Source organism: Acomys minous (assembly GCF_964271855.1).
Source record: "Acomys minous genome assembly, chromosome: 1".
NCBI classification, from domain to species: Eukaryota; Metazoa; Chordata; class Mammalia; order Rodentia; family Muridae; genus Acomys; species Acomys minous.
The window spans coordinates 187,468,662-187,485,443 of record NC_140483.1 but is presented as its reverse complement, the minus strand read 5'-3'; the positions used below and the strand labels follow the sequence as shown (position 1 = coordinate 187,485,443).

The following is a 16,782-nucleotide window of genomic DNA, read 5'->3' as shown; positions in this document are numbered from 1 at the left end:
TCACAGTAGGCCCAGGGTCTCCCAGAGCACCCTGCCACCCCCATCCTTGCCCTCTCCCTACACCCACACCACCACCAAAGGATGAATCCCGTTGGTGTGTTCCCTGTCTGGGTAGGAGAATCCCATCCACAGAGCCATGAACCAGTTCATGCCTCTTGTGAAAACAGCATGGTTCTGGGTGAAATGAAGGAACTGGACAGCTTCAGTGGATAAAAGAAAAGGCTCAAGAAAGACCAGCAAATGCATGATTTGCCCATGGGCTACAAATGAGCAGACACCTAAGCTAAAAGTGAAAAGAGCCGGCAAAGGGGTTGGAAGTGCCATGGACACAGAGGCAGATGAAACAATGAATTCCACCCAAACCTTGGCCTCTTCAGGAGGTAAACATCCATCTTCTAGGGACTGGAGCTTTATCTCGTTGGATAAAACAAAGTGGGGGACGGCTCAAATGGGTAAGGCCAGAAGGAGAAATAGGAAAACTAAGGCCAGATGTGGCTCTCCTAGCCATGAATTAACGTCTAAAAACTAAAGTCTCCTTCTTAAAGAAATGGAGAGTTTTATTGTTTGGTATGAAAAACCCAGCTAAGAGCTTGAAAATGGTTTCAGTCAGGCCAAAGGGTTACTACAGTTCCCACTTGTTTTCTAAATCTCTAAGAGTTGGAGTCCTTTGGAGCTAGGATAAAAGACTGGGAGCAGGCTGGTGGGAGCGCATGCCTTCCTTCTTAGCAGAGGCAGGCAAATCTCTGTCAAGTAGTGGTTTCATAAATTCTAGAGTTCCAAAGATGAGAGAGGTGCTGGTTCTCACCTGGAAGCCCACCCCTACCTGGTAGGCACAGACCTTTGCAGCCAACACTGACGAGGCAGAGGCACAGGCAGATAAAGAAGAAGTACAAAGAATAGGGTGGAGAGAGGGGTGATTGTGTAGGGACTGGGAGGAATGAGAGAATCGACTGGGATTTATGTACAGAGTAAAGAAATGAATGAGAAAAAGAAGAAGAAGAAGAAGAGGAGGAGAAGAAGAAGAGGAGGAGAAGAAGAAGAAGAAGAAGAAGAAGAAGAAGAAGAAGAAGAAGAAGAAGAAGAAGAAGAAGAAGAAGGAAAAGGAGAAAAAGGTGACAAAGAAGAAGTGGAAGAAGAAGAGGAAGAAAAAGAAGGAGAAAAGGAGGAGAAGAGGAAGAAGAGGAATTAGATGATGATGAAGATGATGAAGAAGAAGAAGAGAAGGAAGAGGAGGAGGAGCAAGAACAAAATCAACAATAAGATATACAGGCAAAGCACACCAGCAACAACAAAACACACCAACAACCAAACCTATTACAATGATCACATTTAAAGGCTGCTAGTAAATATCAGGCTGAAACACAAGGTGGATTGTTGCAGGAGACTTGATCCCATTGTGAACCCTGAGATGTGAGCTATCAAACCGTTTCCTTGTATGAATTACTCTCTTTCCCTGTGGGTCAGCCATGTTGGTCCGGATAGCCTTGGCTGTCCTGGACTGGCTTTGTAGACCAGGCAGGCCTGCAACACACATGGATCCACCTGCCACCCCAGTGCTGGGATGAAAGGCCTGTGCCATCAAGCCAGGCACAAACTCACACTTTGAATCCAAGGGCTTTCTGCCCTGAGGGCTTGATCAACCCACCCTAGGGCAAGGGGCGGATCTAGTAACCAGCTGACAGAGATTGAACTGAAAGGCGGGGCTTGGAGTTGAAGGGTATTTAAGAAGGCCAGGAGAAGAAGACAGACGCTTTGGCTTTTCCCTCTTGGCCTATCCAGTGAGCTAGCAGGCCTTTTCCTCCTGGGCTGTCAGGTGAGCTAGCCAGCTTTTGGCTTTTGGCCTTTTGGCTTTTGGTGTTTTCGGCTTTGAGATTTGGGGTGGTTTTTCTTTGTTTCTTTGTTTGTTTGTTTGTTTGTTTGTTTGTTTGTCTGTCTGTCTCTCTGTCTGTCTGTGTGTCTGTCTGTCTGTCTGTGGATTTTAATGATCTACCTATTTATTTGTTGATTGATTTTTATCTTTTTCCTTCAGGCCGTGAGCTGGGTAGGAAGACCCCTGTGTGCTTTCTCTGCCCTCTGAGCTAGCAAGGCTTCACCCCAGCATCTGGCTGCTGAGTCTTCCTCAGAAAACTTGAAGGATTGGGGCTTTCTTCTGTCTTGGAAAGAACACTTTGGCACTCCAGCAAGTGGCCAGGCCCCACAGACAGAGAGATGGCTCACTCCAGCTGCAGAGAAACCGAGAAGCCATCAGCTTCGGTAAGTCACCTGAGAGGTACCCAAGGGGAGAAGAGTGAAGGACCGGCAGGCCCATCACAGAAGGCTCTAGAACCCTGCCTAGTGCCACTCTAGATGCCTTGAGAAGAGAAGCAGAAAATGAAAAGGGAAATGGCCTGGCTCACTGCCGCCCCATAGTCGTCAGGATTCTCATCCTTTGGGTATCCTAGGCTTCCTTCTTAGTAGCCATAATGCCCCTGTGTAGTCCATGAGAGAAATGGTGGGTGGAGAAGATCCAAGCCTTAGAGGGAAAAGTAGAGATGCTTATTAAGGAGAAAAGGAAAGAGACTGAGACACAGGCAGAGGAATTCAGATATGAGAGTGAGACAAATTCTCAGACCCAGGCAGAGCCCCCCACACCAGCACCTGAGGAAAGGGAAAGGGAAAGGGAAAGGGAAAGGGAGAGGGAAAGGGAGAGGGAAAGGGAAAGGGGGTTGCCTAGGATGGTTGGAAAGCCAACCCTAGCTTCTCCAGCGAATGCAGGAGAGGTCCCCGGAGGTGATAGGCACCCCCGAAGGTTCTAGAGAAGGGCAGTGGAATCCCAGAGACATCTTCCATTGGAGAAGATGGAGGCAATCGGTCATCTCCTATGGTGTGCGTTCATCCTAGGTGAGGGAGACTCTCAATTCCTGGCCCACCGGCCAACCAGGATTAATCCCCCAAGACTGGAAAGGTGTGGCAGGAACAATCTTGGAACCTGGTCCTGGGTGGCCATGGCAATGCTGGTGGGAAGAGGCTGAAAGGAAGGCCTGTGAACAGGGAGATGGGGCCAGAGGGACTGCTAGCTCCCAGGATCAGAGCTAGGTGAAAGTGGCCATGCTGGTTTAGAGAGGCAGGTGGAATCTGCTGTGGGACACGTTGGCAACTCTTTCCTAAGAGCTGGAAATGCTTGGGCTGGGGCTGAAGAATCAGGAAAGGGGTCTGAATCATTTGCTAAAGCTCCACACATGTTTTGCAAAGGCTGACTTTGCAACCAGTGACTGACTCTTTTGTCTTTCCCAAGGCTCCTTGTGAGGTGCGCAGGCTGGATCTGAGTGCGCCTTCCACGCCCTCCTTGGTGGAGAAACTAGATATGTCTTTGGATGACATCATCAAGCTGACCCAGAGGCAGCGAGGCCGAGTTGGCCGTGGTGGCCGCGGGCACAGGGGTGCTGGCAGGGCCTGCTCCCCGGGAGGCCCCAGGGGCGCACTGAAGGCCGCCCGGCGTGGGCATCGCGGTGCCTGGCCTAGGAGGAACGGGCAGGCACCCTACAGCAGACGCGGACAACTTCCAGGCAAGTGGCAGCACGACCAGTTCCACAGCGCCTTCCCGCGTGGAGCCAGCCTGGACTCCTCTGGGAGGCTGCTGCTGTCCAACCTGCACTTCCAAGTGTCAGACGCTGATATTCAGAACCTCTTTGCTGAATTTGGACCGCTCAAGAGAGCAGCTGTGCACTATGATCGCGCTGGACGAAGTTTAGGGACAGCAGATGTGTGCTTTGAACGCAAGGCAGATGCCCTGAAGGCTAGGAGAGAGTACCACGGTGTCCCTCTGGACGGGCGTCCTTTGGACATCCAGCTTGTCCCATCCCAGGTGGAAACACAGCCGAGCCATGCAGGAAGCGCCAACAGAGGAGGCATGAGTAGAAACCCTGCCTCTGGGTGCTCTGCTGGGAGAGGCCCCTGGAGAGGGACCCAGAGAGGCAGCAGGGGAAGAGAGAGAGGCACCTGCAGCAACTCCAAGCAGCAGCTTTCTGCAGAGGAGCTGGACGCACAGCTGGATGCTTACGCTGAAAGCATGGACACCAGCTAAACAGCCCAGCCAGTCCACACAAACCACAGGACCCAGAGGGCTCCTCCTCTGATCCCTAGAGGGAGGGGTGGCCACTGGACTGTGCAGACAATGCTGGGTTGCTCAGTCTTCATCATTGACTCATTTCTTCATTCCTGCCTTTCCATGGGCCTAAAAACTCTTTTAAAGACTTTGTCTTTTCCCCTCTGAAAAAGGGAGCTGCAGAGCTGAAGAGCACTGGCTGTTCATCCAGAGGGCCTGCCTTCAATGTGATGACAGCTGGTGCCATCTCCCGACATGTAGGTTCACACCCTGGAACAATACTGTATCCAGAATCACTCAATAAACGAATAAATAAAGACACTTTTGAAAAATGGACAACAGTCGTGTTTTGTGCTGAGTTATTTCGGGGGATATAATTTACTGGTGGCTCTTGTGCAGATGTTATCATTTCCACCTTTGCCGTAATAAAATAGAAACGTGTGTGTTTGTGTGGGTGGGTGGGTGTGTGCATGTGTGTGTGTTTCTGTACTGTGTGTGTGTGTGTGTGTGTGTGTGTGTGTGTGGTGTGTTGTGTAAATAGTGGGGAAAAAAGGAAGTGCTATGTCATGATCTCTAAGAGTGAGTCTACCTGTAAAGGCAGGGTCAGCTCCAGGAAAGGATGGATTAGAGATATGGCTGAGTGTGCTGCTCATGTTTATGATGCTAACCTTAGAAAAGAAAGAACTTCTAAGAGTCTTTGGAAAAATCAAACTGTCAGATGTTTCAACTGTAGTAAGCAAGGCCTTCTGAAAAGGGATTTCAGGCAAGGCATTCCTAGAAGCTAGGGTTTTCCAGGGAGAATGCCAAGAGAAGGCCTCAGCCTTGTGGACTCTGCTGGATGTGTGTCAAAGACCAGCCTTGGACCAATGAATCCAGATCAACAAGAAATAGTAGGCAAGGCAATCCTATGTCACAGTAGGCCCAGGGTCTCCCAGAGCACCCTGCCACCCCCATCCTTGCCCTCTCCCTACACCCACACCACCACCAAAGGATGAATCCCGTTGGTGTGTTCCCTGTCTGGGTAGGAGAATCCCATCCACAGAGCCATGAACCAGTTCATGCCTCTTGTGAAAACAGCATGGTTCTGGGTGAAATGAAGGAACTGGACAGCTTCAGTGGATAAAAGAAAAGGCTCAAGAAAGACCAGCAAATGCATGATTTGCCCATGGGCTACAAATGAGCAGACACCTAAGCTAAAAGTGAAAAGAGCCGGCAAAGGGGTTGGAAGTGCCATGGACACAGAGGCAGATGAAACAATGAATTCCACCCAAACCTTGGCCTCTTCAGGAGGTAAACATCCATCTTCTAGGGACTGGAGCTTTATCTCGTTGGATAAAACAAAGTGGGGGACGGCTCAAATGGGTAAGGCCAGAAGGAGAAATAGGAAAACTAAGGCCAGATGTGGCTCTCCTAGCCATGAATTAACGTCTAAAAACTAAAGTCTCCTTCTTAAAGAAATGGAGAGTTTTATTGTTTGGTATGAAAAACCCAGCTAAGAGCTTGAAAATGGTTTCAGTCAGGCCAAAGGGTTACTACAGTTCCCACTTGTTTTCTAAATCTCTAAGAGTTGGAGTCCTTTGGAGCTAGGATAAAAGACTGGGAGCAGGCTGGTGGGAGCGCATGCCTTCCTTCTTAGCAGAGGCAGGCAAATCTCTGTCAAGTAGTGGTTTCATAAATTCTAGAGTTCCAAAGATGAGAGAGGTGCTGGTTCTCACCTGGAAGCCCACCCCTACCTGGTAGGCACAGACCTTTGCAGCCAACACTGACGAGGCAGAGGCACAGGCAGATAAAGAAGAAGTACAAAGAATAGGGTGGAGAGAGGGGTGATTGTGTAGGGACTGGGAGGAATGAGAGAATCGACTGGGATTTATATACAGAGTAAAGAAATGAATGAGAAAAAGAAGAAGAAGAAGAAGAGGAGAAGAAGAAGGAAAAGAAGGAGAAAAAGGTGACAAAGAAGAAGTGGAAGAAGAAGAGGAAGAAAAAGAAGGAGAAAAGGAGGAGAAGAGGAAGAAGAGGAATTAGATGATGATGAAGATGATGAAGAAGAAGAAGAGAAGGAAGAGGAGGAGGAGCAAGAACAAAATCAACAATAAGATATACAGGCAAAGCACACCAGCAACAACAAAACACACCAACAACCAAACCTATTACAATGATCACATTTAAAGGCTGCTAGTAAATATCAGGCTGAAACACAAGGTGGATTGTTGCAGGAGACTTGATCCCATTGTGAACCCTGAGATGTGAGCTATCAAACCGTTTCCTTGTATGAATTACTCTCTTTCCCTGTGGGTCAGCCATGTTGGTCCGGGTAGCCTTGGCTGTCCTGGACTGGCTTTGTAGACCAGGCAGGCCTGCAACACACATGGATCCACCTGCCACCCCAGTGCTGGGATGAAAGGCCTGTGCCATCAAGCCAGGCACAAACTCACACTTTGAATCCAAGGGCTTTCTGCCCTGAGGGCTTGATCAACCCACCCTAGGGCAAGGGGCGGATCTAGTAACCAGCTGACAGAGATTGAACTGAAAGGCGGGGCTTGGAGTTGAAGGGTATTTAAGAAGGCCAGGAGAAGAAGACAGACGCTTTGGCTTTTCCCTCTTGGCCTATCCAGTGAGCTAGCAGGCCTTTTCCTCCTGGGCTGTCAGGTGAGCTAGCCAGCTTTTGGCTTTTGGCCTTTTGGCTTTTGGTGCTTTCGGCTTTGAGATTTGGGGTGGTTTTTCTTTGTGTCTTTGTTTGTTTGTTTGTTTGTTTGTCTGTCTCTCTGTCTGTCTGTGTGTCTGTGGATTTTAATGATCTACCTATTTATTTGTTGATTGATTTTTATCTTTTTCCTTCAGGCCGTGAGCTGGGTAGGAAGACCCCTGTGTGCTTTCTCTGCCCTCTGAGCTAGCAAGGCTTCACCCCAGCATCTGGCTCCTGAGTCTTCCTCAGAAAACTTGAAGGATTGGGGCTTTCTTATGTCTTGGAAAGAACACTTTGGCACTCCAGCAAGTGGCCAGGCCCCACAGACAGAGAGATGGCTCACTCCAGCTGCAGAGAAACCGAGAAGCCATCAGCTTCGGTAAGTCACCTGAGAGGTACCCAAGGGGAGAAGAGTGAAGGACCGGCAGGCCCATCACAGAAGGCTCTAGAACCCTGCCTAGTGCCACTCTAGATGCCTTGAGAAGAGAAGCAGAAAATGAAAAGGGAAATGGCCTGGCTCACTGCCGCCCCATAGTCGTCAGGATTCTCATCCTTTGGGTATCCCAGGCTTCCTTCTTAGTAGCCATAATGCCCCTGTGTAGTCCATGAGAGAAATGGTGGGTGGAGAAGATCCAAGCCTTAGAGGGAAAAGTAGAGATGCTTATTAAGGAGAAAAGGAAAGAGACTGAGACATAGGCAGAGGAATTCAGATATGAGAGTGAGACAAATTCTCAGACCCAGGCAGAGCCCCCCACACCAGCACCTGAGGAAAGGGAAAGGGAAAGGGAAAGGGAGAGGGAAAGGGAGAGGGAAAGGGAAAGGGGGTTGCCTAGGATGGTTGGAAAGCCAACCCTAGCTTCTCCAGCGAATGCAGGAGAGGTCCCCGGAGGTGATAGGCACCCCCGAAGGTTCTAGAGAAGGGCAGTGGAATCCCAGAGACATCTTCCATTGGAGAAGATGGAGGCAATCGGTCATCTCCTATGGTGTGCGTTCATCCTAGGTGAGGGAGACTCTCAATTCCTGGCCGACCGCCCAACCAGGATTAATCCCCCAAGACTGGAAAGGTGTGGCAGGAACAATCTTGGAACCTGGTCCTGGGTGGCCATGGCAATGCTGGTGGGAAGAGGCTGAAAGGAAGGCCTGTGAACAGGGAGATGGGGCCAGAGGGACTGCTAGCTCCCAGGATCAGAGCTAGGTGAAAGTGGCCATGCTGGTTTAGAGAGGCAGGTGGAATCTGCTGTGGGACACCTTGGCAACTCTTTCCTAAGAGCTGGAAATGCTTGGGCTGGGGCTGAAGAATCAGGAAAGGGGTCTGAATCATTTGCTAAAGCTCCACACATGTTTTGCAAAGGCTGACTTTGCAACCAGTGACTGACTCTTTTGTCTTTCCCAAGGCTCCTTGTGAGGTGCGCAGGCTGGATCTGAGTGCGCCTTCCACGCCCTCCTTGGTGGAGAAACTAGATATGTCTTTGGATGACATCATCAAGCTGACCCAGAGGCAGCGAGGCCGAGTTGGCCGTGGTGGCCGCGGGCACAGGGGTGCTGGCAGGGCCTGCTCCCCGGGAGGCCCCAGGGGCGCACTGAAGGCCGCCCGGCGTGGGCATCGCGGTGCCTGGCCTAGGAGGAACGGGCAGGCACCCTACAGCAGACGCGGACAACTTCCAGGCAAGTGGCAGCACGACCAGTTCCACAGCGCCTTCCCGCGTGGAGCCAGCCTGGACTCCTCTGGGAGGCTGCTGCTGTCCAACCTGCACTTCCAAGTGTCAGACGCTGATATTCAGAACCTCTTTGCTGAATTTGGACCGCTCAAGAGAGCAGCTGTGCACTATGATCGCGCTGGACGAAGTTTAGGGACAGCAGATGTGTGCTTTGAACGCAAGGCAGATGCCCTGAAGGCTAGGAGAGAGTACCACGGTGTCCCTCTGGACGGGCATCCTTTGGACATCCAGCTTGTCCCATCCCAGGTGGAAACACAGCCGAGCCATGCAGGAAGCGCCAACAGAGGAGGCATGAGTAGAAACCCTGCCTCTGGGTGCTCTGCTGGGAGAGGCCCCTGGAGAGGGACCCAGAGAGGCAGCAGGGGAAGAGAGAGAGGCACCTGCAGCAACTCCAAGCAGCAGCTTTCTGCAGAGGAGCTGGACGCACAGCTGGATGCTTACGCTGAAAGCATGGACACCAGCTAAACAGCCCAGCCAGTCCACACAAACCACAGGACCCAGAGGGCTCCTCCTCTGATCCCTAGAGGGAGGGGTGGCCACTGGACTGTGCAGACAATGCTGGGTTGCTCAGTCTTCATCGTTGACTCATTTCTTCATTCCTGCCTTTCCATGGGCCTAAAAACTCTTTTAAAGACTTTGTCTTTTCCCCTCTGAAAAAGGGAGCTGCAGAGCTGAAGAGCACTGGCTGTTCATCCAGAGGGCCTGCCTTCAATGTGATGACAGCTGGTGCCATCTCCCGACATGTAGGTTCACACCCTGGAACAATACTGTATCCAGAATCACTCAATAAACGAATAAATAAAGACACTTTTGAAAAATGGACAACAGTCGTGTTTTGTGCTGAGTTATTTCGGGGGATATAATTTACTGGTGGCTCTTGTGCAGATGTTATCATTTCCACCTTTGCCGTAATAAAATAGAAACGTGTGTGTTTGTGTGGGTGGGTGGGTGTGTGCATGTGTGTGTGTTTCTGTACTGTGTGTGTGTGTGTGTGTGTGTGTGTGTGTGTGTGTGTGTTGTGTTGTGTAAATAGTGGGGAAAAAAGGAAGTGCTATGTCATGATCTCTAAGAGTGAGTCTACCTGTAAAGGCAGGGTCAGCTCCAGGAAAGGATGGATTAGAGATATGGCTAAGTGTGCTGCTCATGTTTATGATGCTAACCTTAGAAAAGAAAGAACTTCTAAGAGTCTTTGGAAAAATCAAACTGTCAGATGTTTCAACTGTGGTAAGCAAGGCCTTCTGAAAAGGGATTTCAGGCAAGGCATTCCTAGAAGCTAGGGTTTTCCAGGGAGAATGCCAAGAGAAGGCCTCAGCCTTGTGGACTCTGCTGGATGTGTGTCAAAGACCAGCCTTGGACCAATGAATCCAGATCAACAAGAAATAGTAGGCAAGGCAATCCTATGTCACAGTAGGCCCAGGGTCTCCCAGAGCACCCTGCCACCCCCATCCTTGCCCTCTCCCTACACCCACACCACCACCAAAGGATGAATCCCGTTGGTGTGTTCCCTGTCTGGGTAGGAGAATCCCATCCACAGAGCCATGAACCAGTTCATGCCTCTTGTGAAAACAGCATGGTTCTGGGTGAAATGAAGGAACTGGACAGCTTCAGTGGATAAAAGAAAAGGCTCAAGAAAGACCAGCAAATGCATGATTTGCCCATGGGCTACAAATGAGCAGACACCTAAGCTAAAAGTGAAAAGAGCCGGCAAAGGGGTTGGAAGTGCCATGGACACAGAGGCAGATGAAACAATGAATTCCACCCAAACCTTGGCCTCTTCAGGAGGTAAACATCCATCTTCTAGGGACTGGAGCTTTATCTCGTTGGATAAAACAAAGTGGGGGACGGCTCAAATGGGTAAGGCCAGAAGGAGAAATAGGAAAACTAAGGCCAGATGTGGCTCTCCTAGCCATGAATTAACGTCTAAAAACTAAAGTCTCCTTCTTAAAGAAATGGAGAGTTTTATTGTTTGGTATGAAAAACCCAGCTAAGAGCTTGAAAATGGTTTCAGTCAGGCCAAAGGGTTACTACAGTTCCCACTTGTTTTCTAAATCTCTAAGAGTTGGAGTCCTTTGGAGCTAGGATAAAAGACTGGGAGCAGGCTGGTGGGAGCGCATGCCTTCCTTCTTAGCAGAGGCAGGCAAATCTCTGTCAAGTAGTGGTTTCATAAATTCTAGAGTTCCAAAGATGAGAGAGGTGCTGGTTCTCACCTGGAAGCCCACCCCTACCTGGTAGGCACAGACCTTTGCAGCCAACACTGACGAGGCAGAGGCACAGGCAGATAAAGAAGAAGTACAAAGAATAGGGTGGAGAGAGGGGTGATTGTGTAGGGACTGGGAGGAATGAGAGAATCGACTGGGATTTATATACAGAGTAAAGAAATGAATGAGAAAAAGAAGAAGAAGAAGAAGAGGAGGAGAAGAAGAAGAAGAAGAAGAAGAAGAAGGAAAAGAAGGAGAAAAAGGTGACAAAGAAGAAGTGGAAGAAGAAGAGGAAGAAAAAGAAGGAGAAAAGGAGGAGAAGAGGAAGAAGAGGAATTAGATGATGATGAAGATGATGAAGAAGAAGAAGAGAAGGAAGAGGAGGAGGAGCAAGAACAAAATCAACAATAAGATATACAGGCAAAGCACACCAGCAACAACAAAACACACCAACAACCAAACCTATTACAATGATCACATTTAAAGGCTGCTAGTAAATATCAGGCTGAAACACAAGGTGGATTGTTGCAGGAGACTTGATCCCATTGTGAACCCTGAGATGTGAGCTATCAAACCGTTTCCTTGTATGAATTACTCTCTTTCCCTGTGGGTCAGCCATGTTGGTCTGGGTAGCCTTGGCTGTCCTGGACTGGCTTTGTAGACCAGGCAGGCCTGCAACACACATGGATCCACCTGCCACCCCAGTGCTGGGATGAAAGGCCTGTGCCATCAAGCCAGGCACAAACTCACACTTTGAATCCAAGGGCTTTCTGCCCTGAGGGCTTGATCAACCCACCCTAGGGCAAGGGGCGGATCTAGTAACCAGCTGACAGAGATTGAACTGAAAGGCGGGGCTTGGAGTTGAAGGGTATTTAAGAAGGCCAGGAGAAGAAGACAGAGGCTTTGGCTTTTCCCTCTTGGCCTATCCAGTGAGCTAGCAGGCCTTTTCCTCCTGGGCTGTCAGGTGAGCTAGCCAGCTTTTGGCTTTTGGCCTTTTGGCTTTTGGTGCTTTCGGCTTTGAGATTTGGGGTGGTTTTTCTTTGTTTCTTTCTTTGTTTGTTTGTTTGTTTGTTTGTCTGTCTCTCTGTCTGTCTGTGTGTCTGTCTGTCTGTGGATTTTAATGATCTACCTATTTATTTGTTGATTGATTTTTATCTTTTTCCTTCAGGCCGTGAGCTGGGTAGGAAGACCCCTGTGTGCTTTCTCTGCCCTCTGAGCTAGCAAGGCTTCACCCCAGCATCTGGCTCCTGAGTCTTCCTCAGAAAACTTGAAGGATTGGGGCTTTCTTCTGTCTTGGAAAGAACACTTTGGCACTCCAGCAAGTGGCCAGGCCCCACAGACAGAGAGATGGCTCACTCCAGCTGCAGAGAAACCGAGAAGCCATCAGCTTCGGTAAGTCACCTGAGAGGTACCCAAGGGGAGAAGAGTGAAGGACCGGCAGGCCCATCACAGAAGGCTCTAGAACCCTGCCTAGTGCCACTCTAGATGCCTTGAGAAGAGAAGCAGAAAATGAAAAGGGAAATGGCCTGGCTCACTGCGGCCCCATAGCCGTCAGGATTCTCATCCTTTGGGTATCCCAGGCTTCCTTCTTAGTAGCCATAATGCCCCTGTGTAGTCCATGAGAGAAATGGTGGGTGGAGAAGATCCAAGCCTTAGAGGGAAAAGTAGAGATGCTTATTAAGGAGAAAAGGAAAGAGACTGAGACACAGGCAGAGGAATTCAGATATGAGAGTGAGACAAATTCTCAGACCCAGGCAGAGCCCCCCACACCAGCACCTGAAGAAAGGGAAAGGGAAAGGGAAAGGGAAAGGGAGAGGGAAAGGGAGAGGGAAAGGGAAAGGGGGTTGCCTAGGATGGTTGGAAAGCCAACCCTAGCTTCTCCAGCGAATGCAGGAGAGTTCCCCGGAGGTGATAGGCACCCCCGAAGGTTCTAGAGAAGGGCAGTGGAATCCCAGAGACATCTTCCATTGGAGAAGATGGAGGCAATCGGTCATCTCCTATGGTGTGCGTTCATCCTAGGTGAGGGAGACTCTCAATTCCTGGCCCACCGGCCAACCAGGATTAATCCCCCAAGACTGGAAAGGTGTGGCAGGAACAATCTTGGAACCTGGTCCTGGGTGGCCATGGCAATGCTGGTGGGAAGAGGCTGAAGGGAAGGCCTGTGAACAGGGAGATGGGGCCAGAGGGACTGCTAGCTCCCAGGATCAGAGCTAGGTGAAAGTGGCCATGCTGGTTTAGAGAGGCAGGTGGAATCTGCTGTGGGACGCCTTGGCAACTCTTGCCTAAGAGCTGGAAATGCTTGGGCTAGGGCTGAAGAATCAGGAAAGGGGTCTGAATCATTTACTAAAGCTCCACACATGTTTTGCAAAGGCTGACTTTGCAACCAGTGACTGACTCTTTTGTCTTTCCCAAGGCTCCTTGTGAGGTGCGCAGGCTGGATCTGAGTGCGCCTTCCACGCCCTCCTTGGTGGAGAAACTAGATATGTCTTTGGATGACATCATCAAGCTGACCCAGAGGCAGCGAGGCCGAGTTGGCCGTGGTGGCCGCGGGCACAGGGGTGCTGGCAGGGCCTGCTCCCCGGGAGGCCCCAGGGGCGCACTGAAGGCCGCCCGGCGTGGGCATCGCGGTGCCTGGCCTAGGAGGAACGGGCAGGCACCCTACAGCAGACGCGGACAACTTCCAGGCAAGCGGCAGCACGACCAGTTCCACAGCGCCTTCCCGCGTGGAGCCAGCCTGGACTCCTCTGGGAGGCTGCTGCTGTCCAACCTGCACTTCCAAGTGTCAGACGCTGATATTCAGAACCTCTTTGCTGAATTTGGACCGCTCAAGAGAGCAGCTGTGCACTATGATCGCGCTGGACGAAGTTTAGGGACAGCAGATGTGTGCTTTGAACGCAAGGCAGATGCCCTGAAGGCTAGGAGAGAGTACCACGGTGTCCCTCTGGACGGGCGTCCTTTGGACATCCAGCTTGTCCCATCCCAGGTGGAAACACAGCCGAGCCATGCAGGAAGCGCCACCAGAGGAGGCATGAGTAGAAACCCTGCCTCTGGGTGCTCTGCTGGGAGAGGCCCCTGGAGAGGGACCCAGAGAGGCAGCAGGGGAAGAGAGAGAGGCACCTGCAGCAACTCCAAGCAGCAGCTTTCTGCAGAGGAGCTGGACGCACAGCTGGATGCTTACGCTGAAAGCATGGACACCAGCTAAACAGCCCAGCCAGTCCACACAAACCACAGGACCCAGAGGGCTCCTCCTCTGATCCCTAGAGGGAGGGGTGGCCACTGGACTGTGCAGACAATGCTGGGTTGCTCAGTCTTCATCATTGACTCATTTCTTCATTCCTGCCTTTCCATGGGCCTAAAAACTCTTTTAAAGACTTTGTCTTTTCCCCTCTGAAAAAGGGAGCTGCAGAGCTGAAGAGCACTGGCTGTTCATCCAGAGGGCCTGCCTTCAATGTGATGACAGCTGGTGCCATCTCCCGACATGTAGGTTCACACCCTGGAACAATACTGTATCCAGAATCACTCAATAAACGAATAAATAAAGACACTTTTGAAAAATGGACAACAGTCGTGTTTTGTGCTGAGTTATTTCGGGGGATATAATTTACTGGTGGCTCTTGTGCAGATGTTATCATTTCCACCTTTGCCGTAATAAAATAGAAACGTGTGTGTTTGTGTGGGTGGGTGGGTGTGTGCATGTGTGTGTGTTTGTGTACTGTGTGTTTATGTGTGTGTGTGTGTGTGTGTGTGTGTGTGTTGCGTTGTGTAAATAGTGGGGAAAAAAGGAAGTGCCAAGTCATGATCTCTAAGAGTGAGTCTACCTGTAAAGGCAGGGTCAGCTCCAGGAAAGGATGGATTAGAGATATGGCTGAGTGTGCTGCTCATGTTTATGATGCTAATCTTAGAAAAGAAAGAACTTCTAAGAGTCTTTGGAAAAATCAAACTGTCAGATGTTTCAACTGTGGTAAGCAAGGCCTTCTGAAAAGGGATTTCAGGCAAGGCATTCCTAGAAGCTAGGGTTTTCCAGGGAGAATGCCAAGAGAAGGCCTCAGCCTTGTGGACTCTGCTGGATGTGTGTCAAAGACCAGCCTTGGACCAATGAATCCAGATCAACAAGAAATAGTAGGCAAGGCAATCCTATGTCACAGTAGGCCCAGGGTCTCCCAGAGCACCCTGCCACCCCCATCCTTGCCCTCTCCCTACACCCACGCCACCACCAAAGGATGAATCCCGTTGGTGTGTTCCCTGTCTGGGTAGGAGAATCCCATCCACAGAGCCATGAAGCAGTTCATGCCTCTTGTGAAAACAGCATGGTTCTGGGTAAAATGAAGGAACTGGACAGCTTCAGTGGATAAAAGAAAAGGCTCAAGAAAGACCAGCAAATGCATGATTTGCCCATGGGCTACAAATGAGCAGACACCTAAGCTAAAAGTGAAAAGAGCCGGCAAAGGGGTTGGAAGTGCCATGGACACAGAGGCAGATGAAACAATGAATTCCACCCAAACCTTGGCCTCTTCAGGAGGTAAACATCCATCTTCTAGGGACTGGAGCTTTATCTCGTTGGATAAAACAAAGTAGGGGACAGCTCAAATGGGTAAGGCCAGAAGGAGAAATAGGAAAACTAAGGCCAGATGTGGCTCTCCTAGCCATGAATTAACGTCTAAAAACTAAAGTCTCCTTCTTAAAGAAATGGAGAGTTTTATTGTTTGGTATGAAAAACCCAGCTAAGAGCTTGAAAATGGTTTCAGTCAGGCCAAAGGGTTACTACAGTTCCCACTTGTTTTCTAAATCTCTAAGAGTTGGAGTCCTTTGGAGCTAGGATAAAAGACTGGGAGCAGGCTGGTGGGAGCGCATGCCTTCCTTCTTAGCAGAGGCAGGCCAATCTCTGTCAAGTAGTGGTTTCATAAATTCTAGAGTTCCAAAGATGAGAGAGGTGCTGGTTCTCACCTGGAAGCCCACCCCTACCTGGTAGGCACAGACCTTTGCAGCCAACACTGACGAGGCAGAGGCACAGGCAGATAAAGAAGAAGTACAAAGAATAGGGTGGAGAGAGGGGTGATTGTGTAGGGACTGGGAGGAATGAGAGAATCGACTGGGATTTATATACAGAGTAAAGAAATGAACGAGAAAAAGAAGAAGAAGAAGAAGAAGAGGAGAAGAAGAAGAAGAAGAAGAAGAAGAAGGAAAAGAAGGAGAAAAAGGTGACAAAGAAGAAGTGGAAGAAGAAGAGGAAGAAAAAGAAGGAGAAAAGGAGGAGAAGAGGAAGAAGAGGAATTAGATGATGATGAAGATGATGAAGAAGAAGAAGAGAAGGAAGAGGAGGAGGAGCAAGAACAAAATCAACAATAAGATATACAGGCAAAGCACACCAGCAACAACAAAACACACCAACAACCAAACCTATTACAATGATCACATTTAAAGGCTGCTAGTAAATATCAGGCTGAAACACAAGGTGGATTGTTGCAGGAGACTTGATCCCATTGTGAACCCTGAGATGTGAGCTATCAAACCGTTTCCTTGTATGAATTACTCTCTTTCCCTGTGGGTCAGCCATGTTGGTCCGGATAGCCTTGGCTGTCCTGGACTGGCTTTGTAGACCAGGCAGGCCTGCAACACACATGGATCCACCTGCCACCCCAGTGCTGGGATGAAAGGCCTGTGCCATCAAGCCAGGCACAAACTCACACTTTGAATCCAAGGGCTTTCTGCCCTGAGGGCTTGATCAACCCACCCTAGGGCAAGGGGCGGATCTAGTATCCAGCTGACAGAGATTGAACTGAAAGGCGGGGCTTGGAGTTGAAGGGTATTTAAGAAGGCCAGGAGAAGAAGACAGACGCTTTGGCTTTTCCCTCTTGGCCTATCCAGTGAGCTAGCAGGCCTTTTCCTCCTGGGCTGTCAGGTGAGCTAGCCAGCTTTTGGCTTTTGGCCTTTTGGCTTTTGGTGCTTTCGGCTTTGAGATTTGGGGTGGTTTTTCTTTGTTTCTTTGTTTGTTTGTTTGTTTGTTTGTTTGTTTGTCTGTCTCTCTGTCTGTCTGTGTGTCTGTCTGTCTGTCTGTGGATTTTAATGATCTACCTATTTATTTATTGATTGATTTTT

At 49.8% G+C, this 16,782-nt stretch overlaps 3 protein-coding genes across 3 annotated transcripts; all 3 read left to right on the top strand.

The window, feature by feature from the left end:
* Positions 1 to 3,323: 3,323 nt before the first annotated feature.
* Positions 3,324 to 4,081, top strand: LOC311600026 (THO complex subunit 4-like). The gene has a single exon (XM_084786258.1). The coding sequence runs from the start codon at positions 3,344 to 3,346 to the stop codon at positions 4,061 to 4,063; it is 720 nt and encodes a 239-aa protein (XP_084642384.1). The 5' UTR covers positions 3,324 to 3,343; the 3' UTR covers positions 4,064 to 4,081.
* Positions 4,082 to 8,213: 4,132 nt separating this feature from the next.
* Positions 8,214 to 8,971, top strand: LOC311595115 (THO complex subunit 4-like). The gene has a single exon (XM_084777494.1). It carries the CDS (start codon positions 8,234 to 8,236, stop codon positions 8,951 to 8,953), a length of 720 nt encoding a protein of 239 aa, XP_084633620.1. The 5' UTR covers positions 8,214 to 8,233; the 3' UTR covers positions 8,954 to 8,971.
* A 3,062-nt stretch (positions 8,972 to 12,033) lies between these two features.
* LOC311607140 (aly/REF export factor 2-like) lies at positions 12,034 to 13,906 on the top strand (the record flags this gene model as incomplete). The annotated part of the gene is made up of 3 exons (XM_084798758.1): positions 12,034 to 12,078; positions 13,100 to 13,737; positions 13,783 to 13,906. The coding sequence occupies 3 exons, from the start codon at positions 12,034 to 12,036 to the stop codon at positions 13,886 to 13,888; spliced, it is 789 nt and encodes a 262-aa protein (XP_084654884.1). The 3' UTR covers positions 13,889 to 13,906.
* Positions 13,907 to 16,782: the final 2,876 nt, after the last annotated feature.

Bases quoted from the DNA above. Each gene is read 5' to 3' on its own strand.
- LOC311600026 (XM_084786258.1), top strand. From the start codon at position 3,344: ATGTCTTTGGATGACATCATCAAGCTGACCCAGAGGCAGCGAGGCCGA.
- LOC311595115 (XM_084777494.1), top strand. From the start codon at position 8,234: ATGTCTTTGGATGACATCATCAAGCTGACCCAGAGGCAGCGAGGCCGA.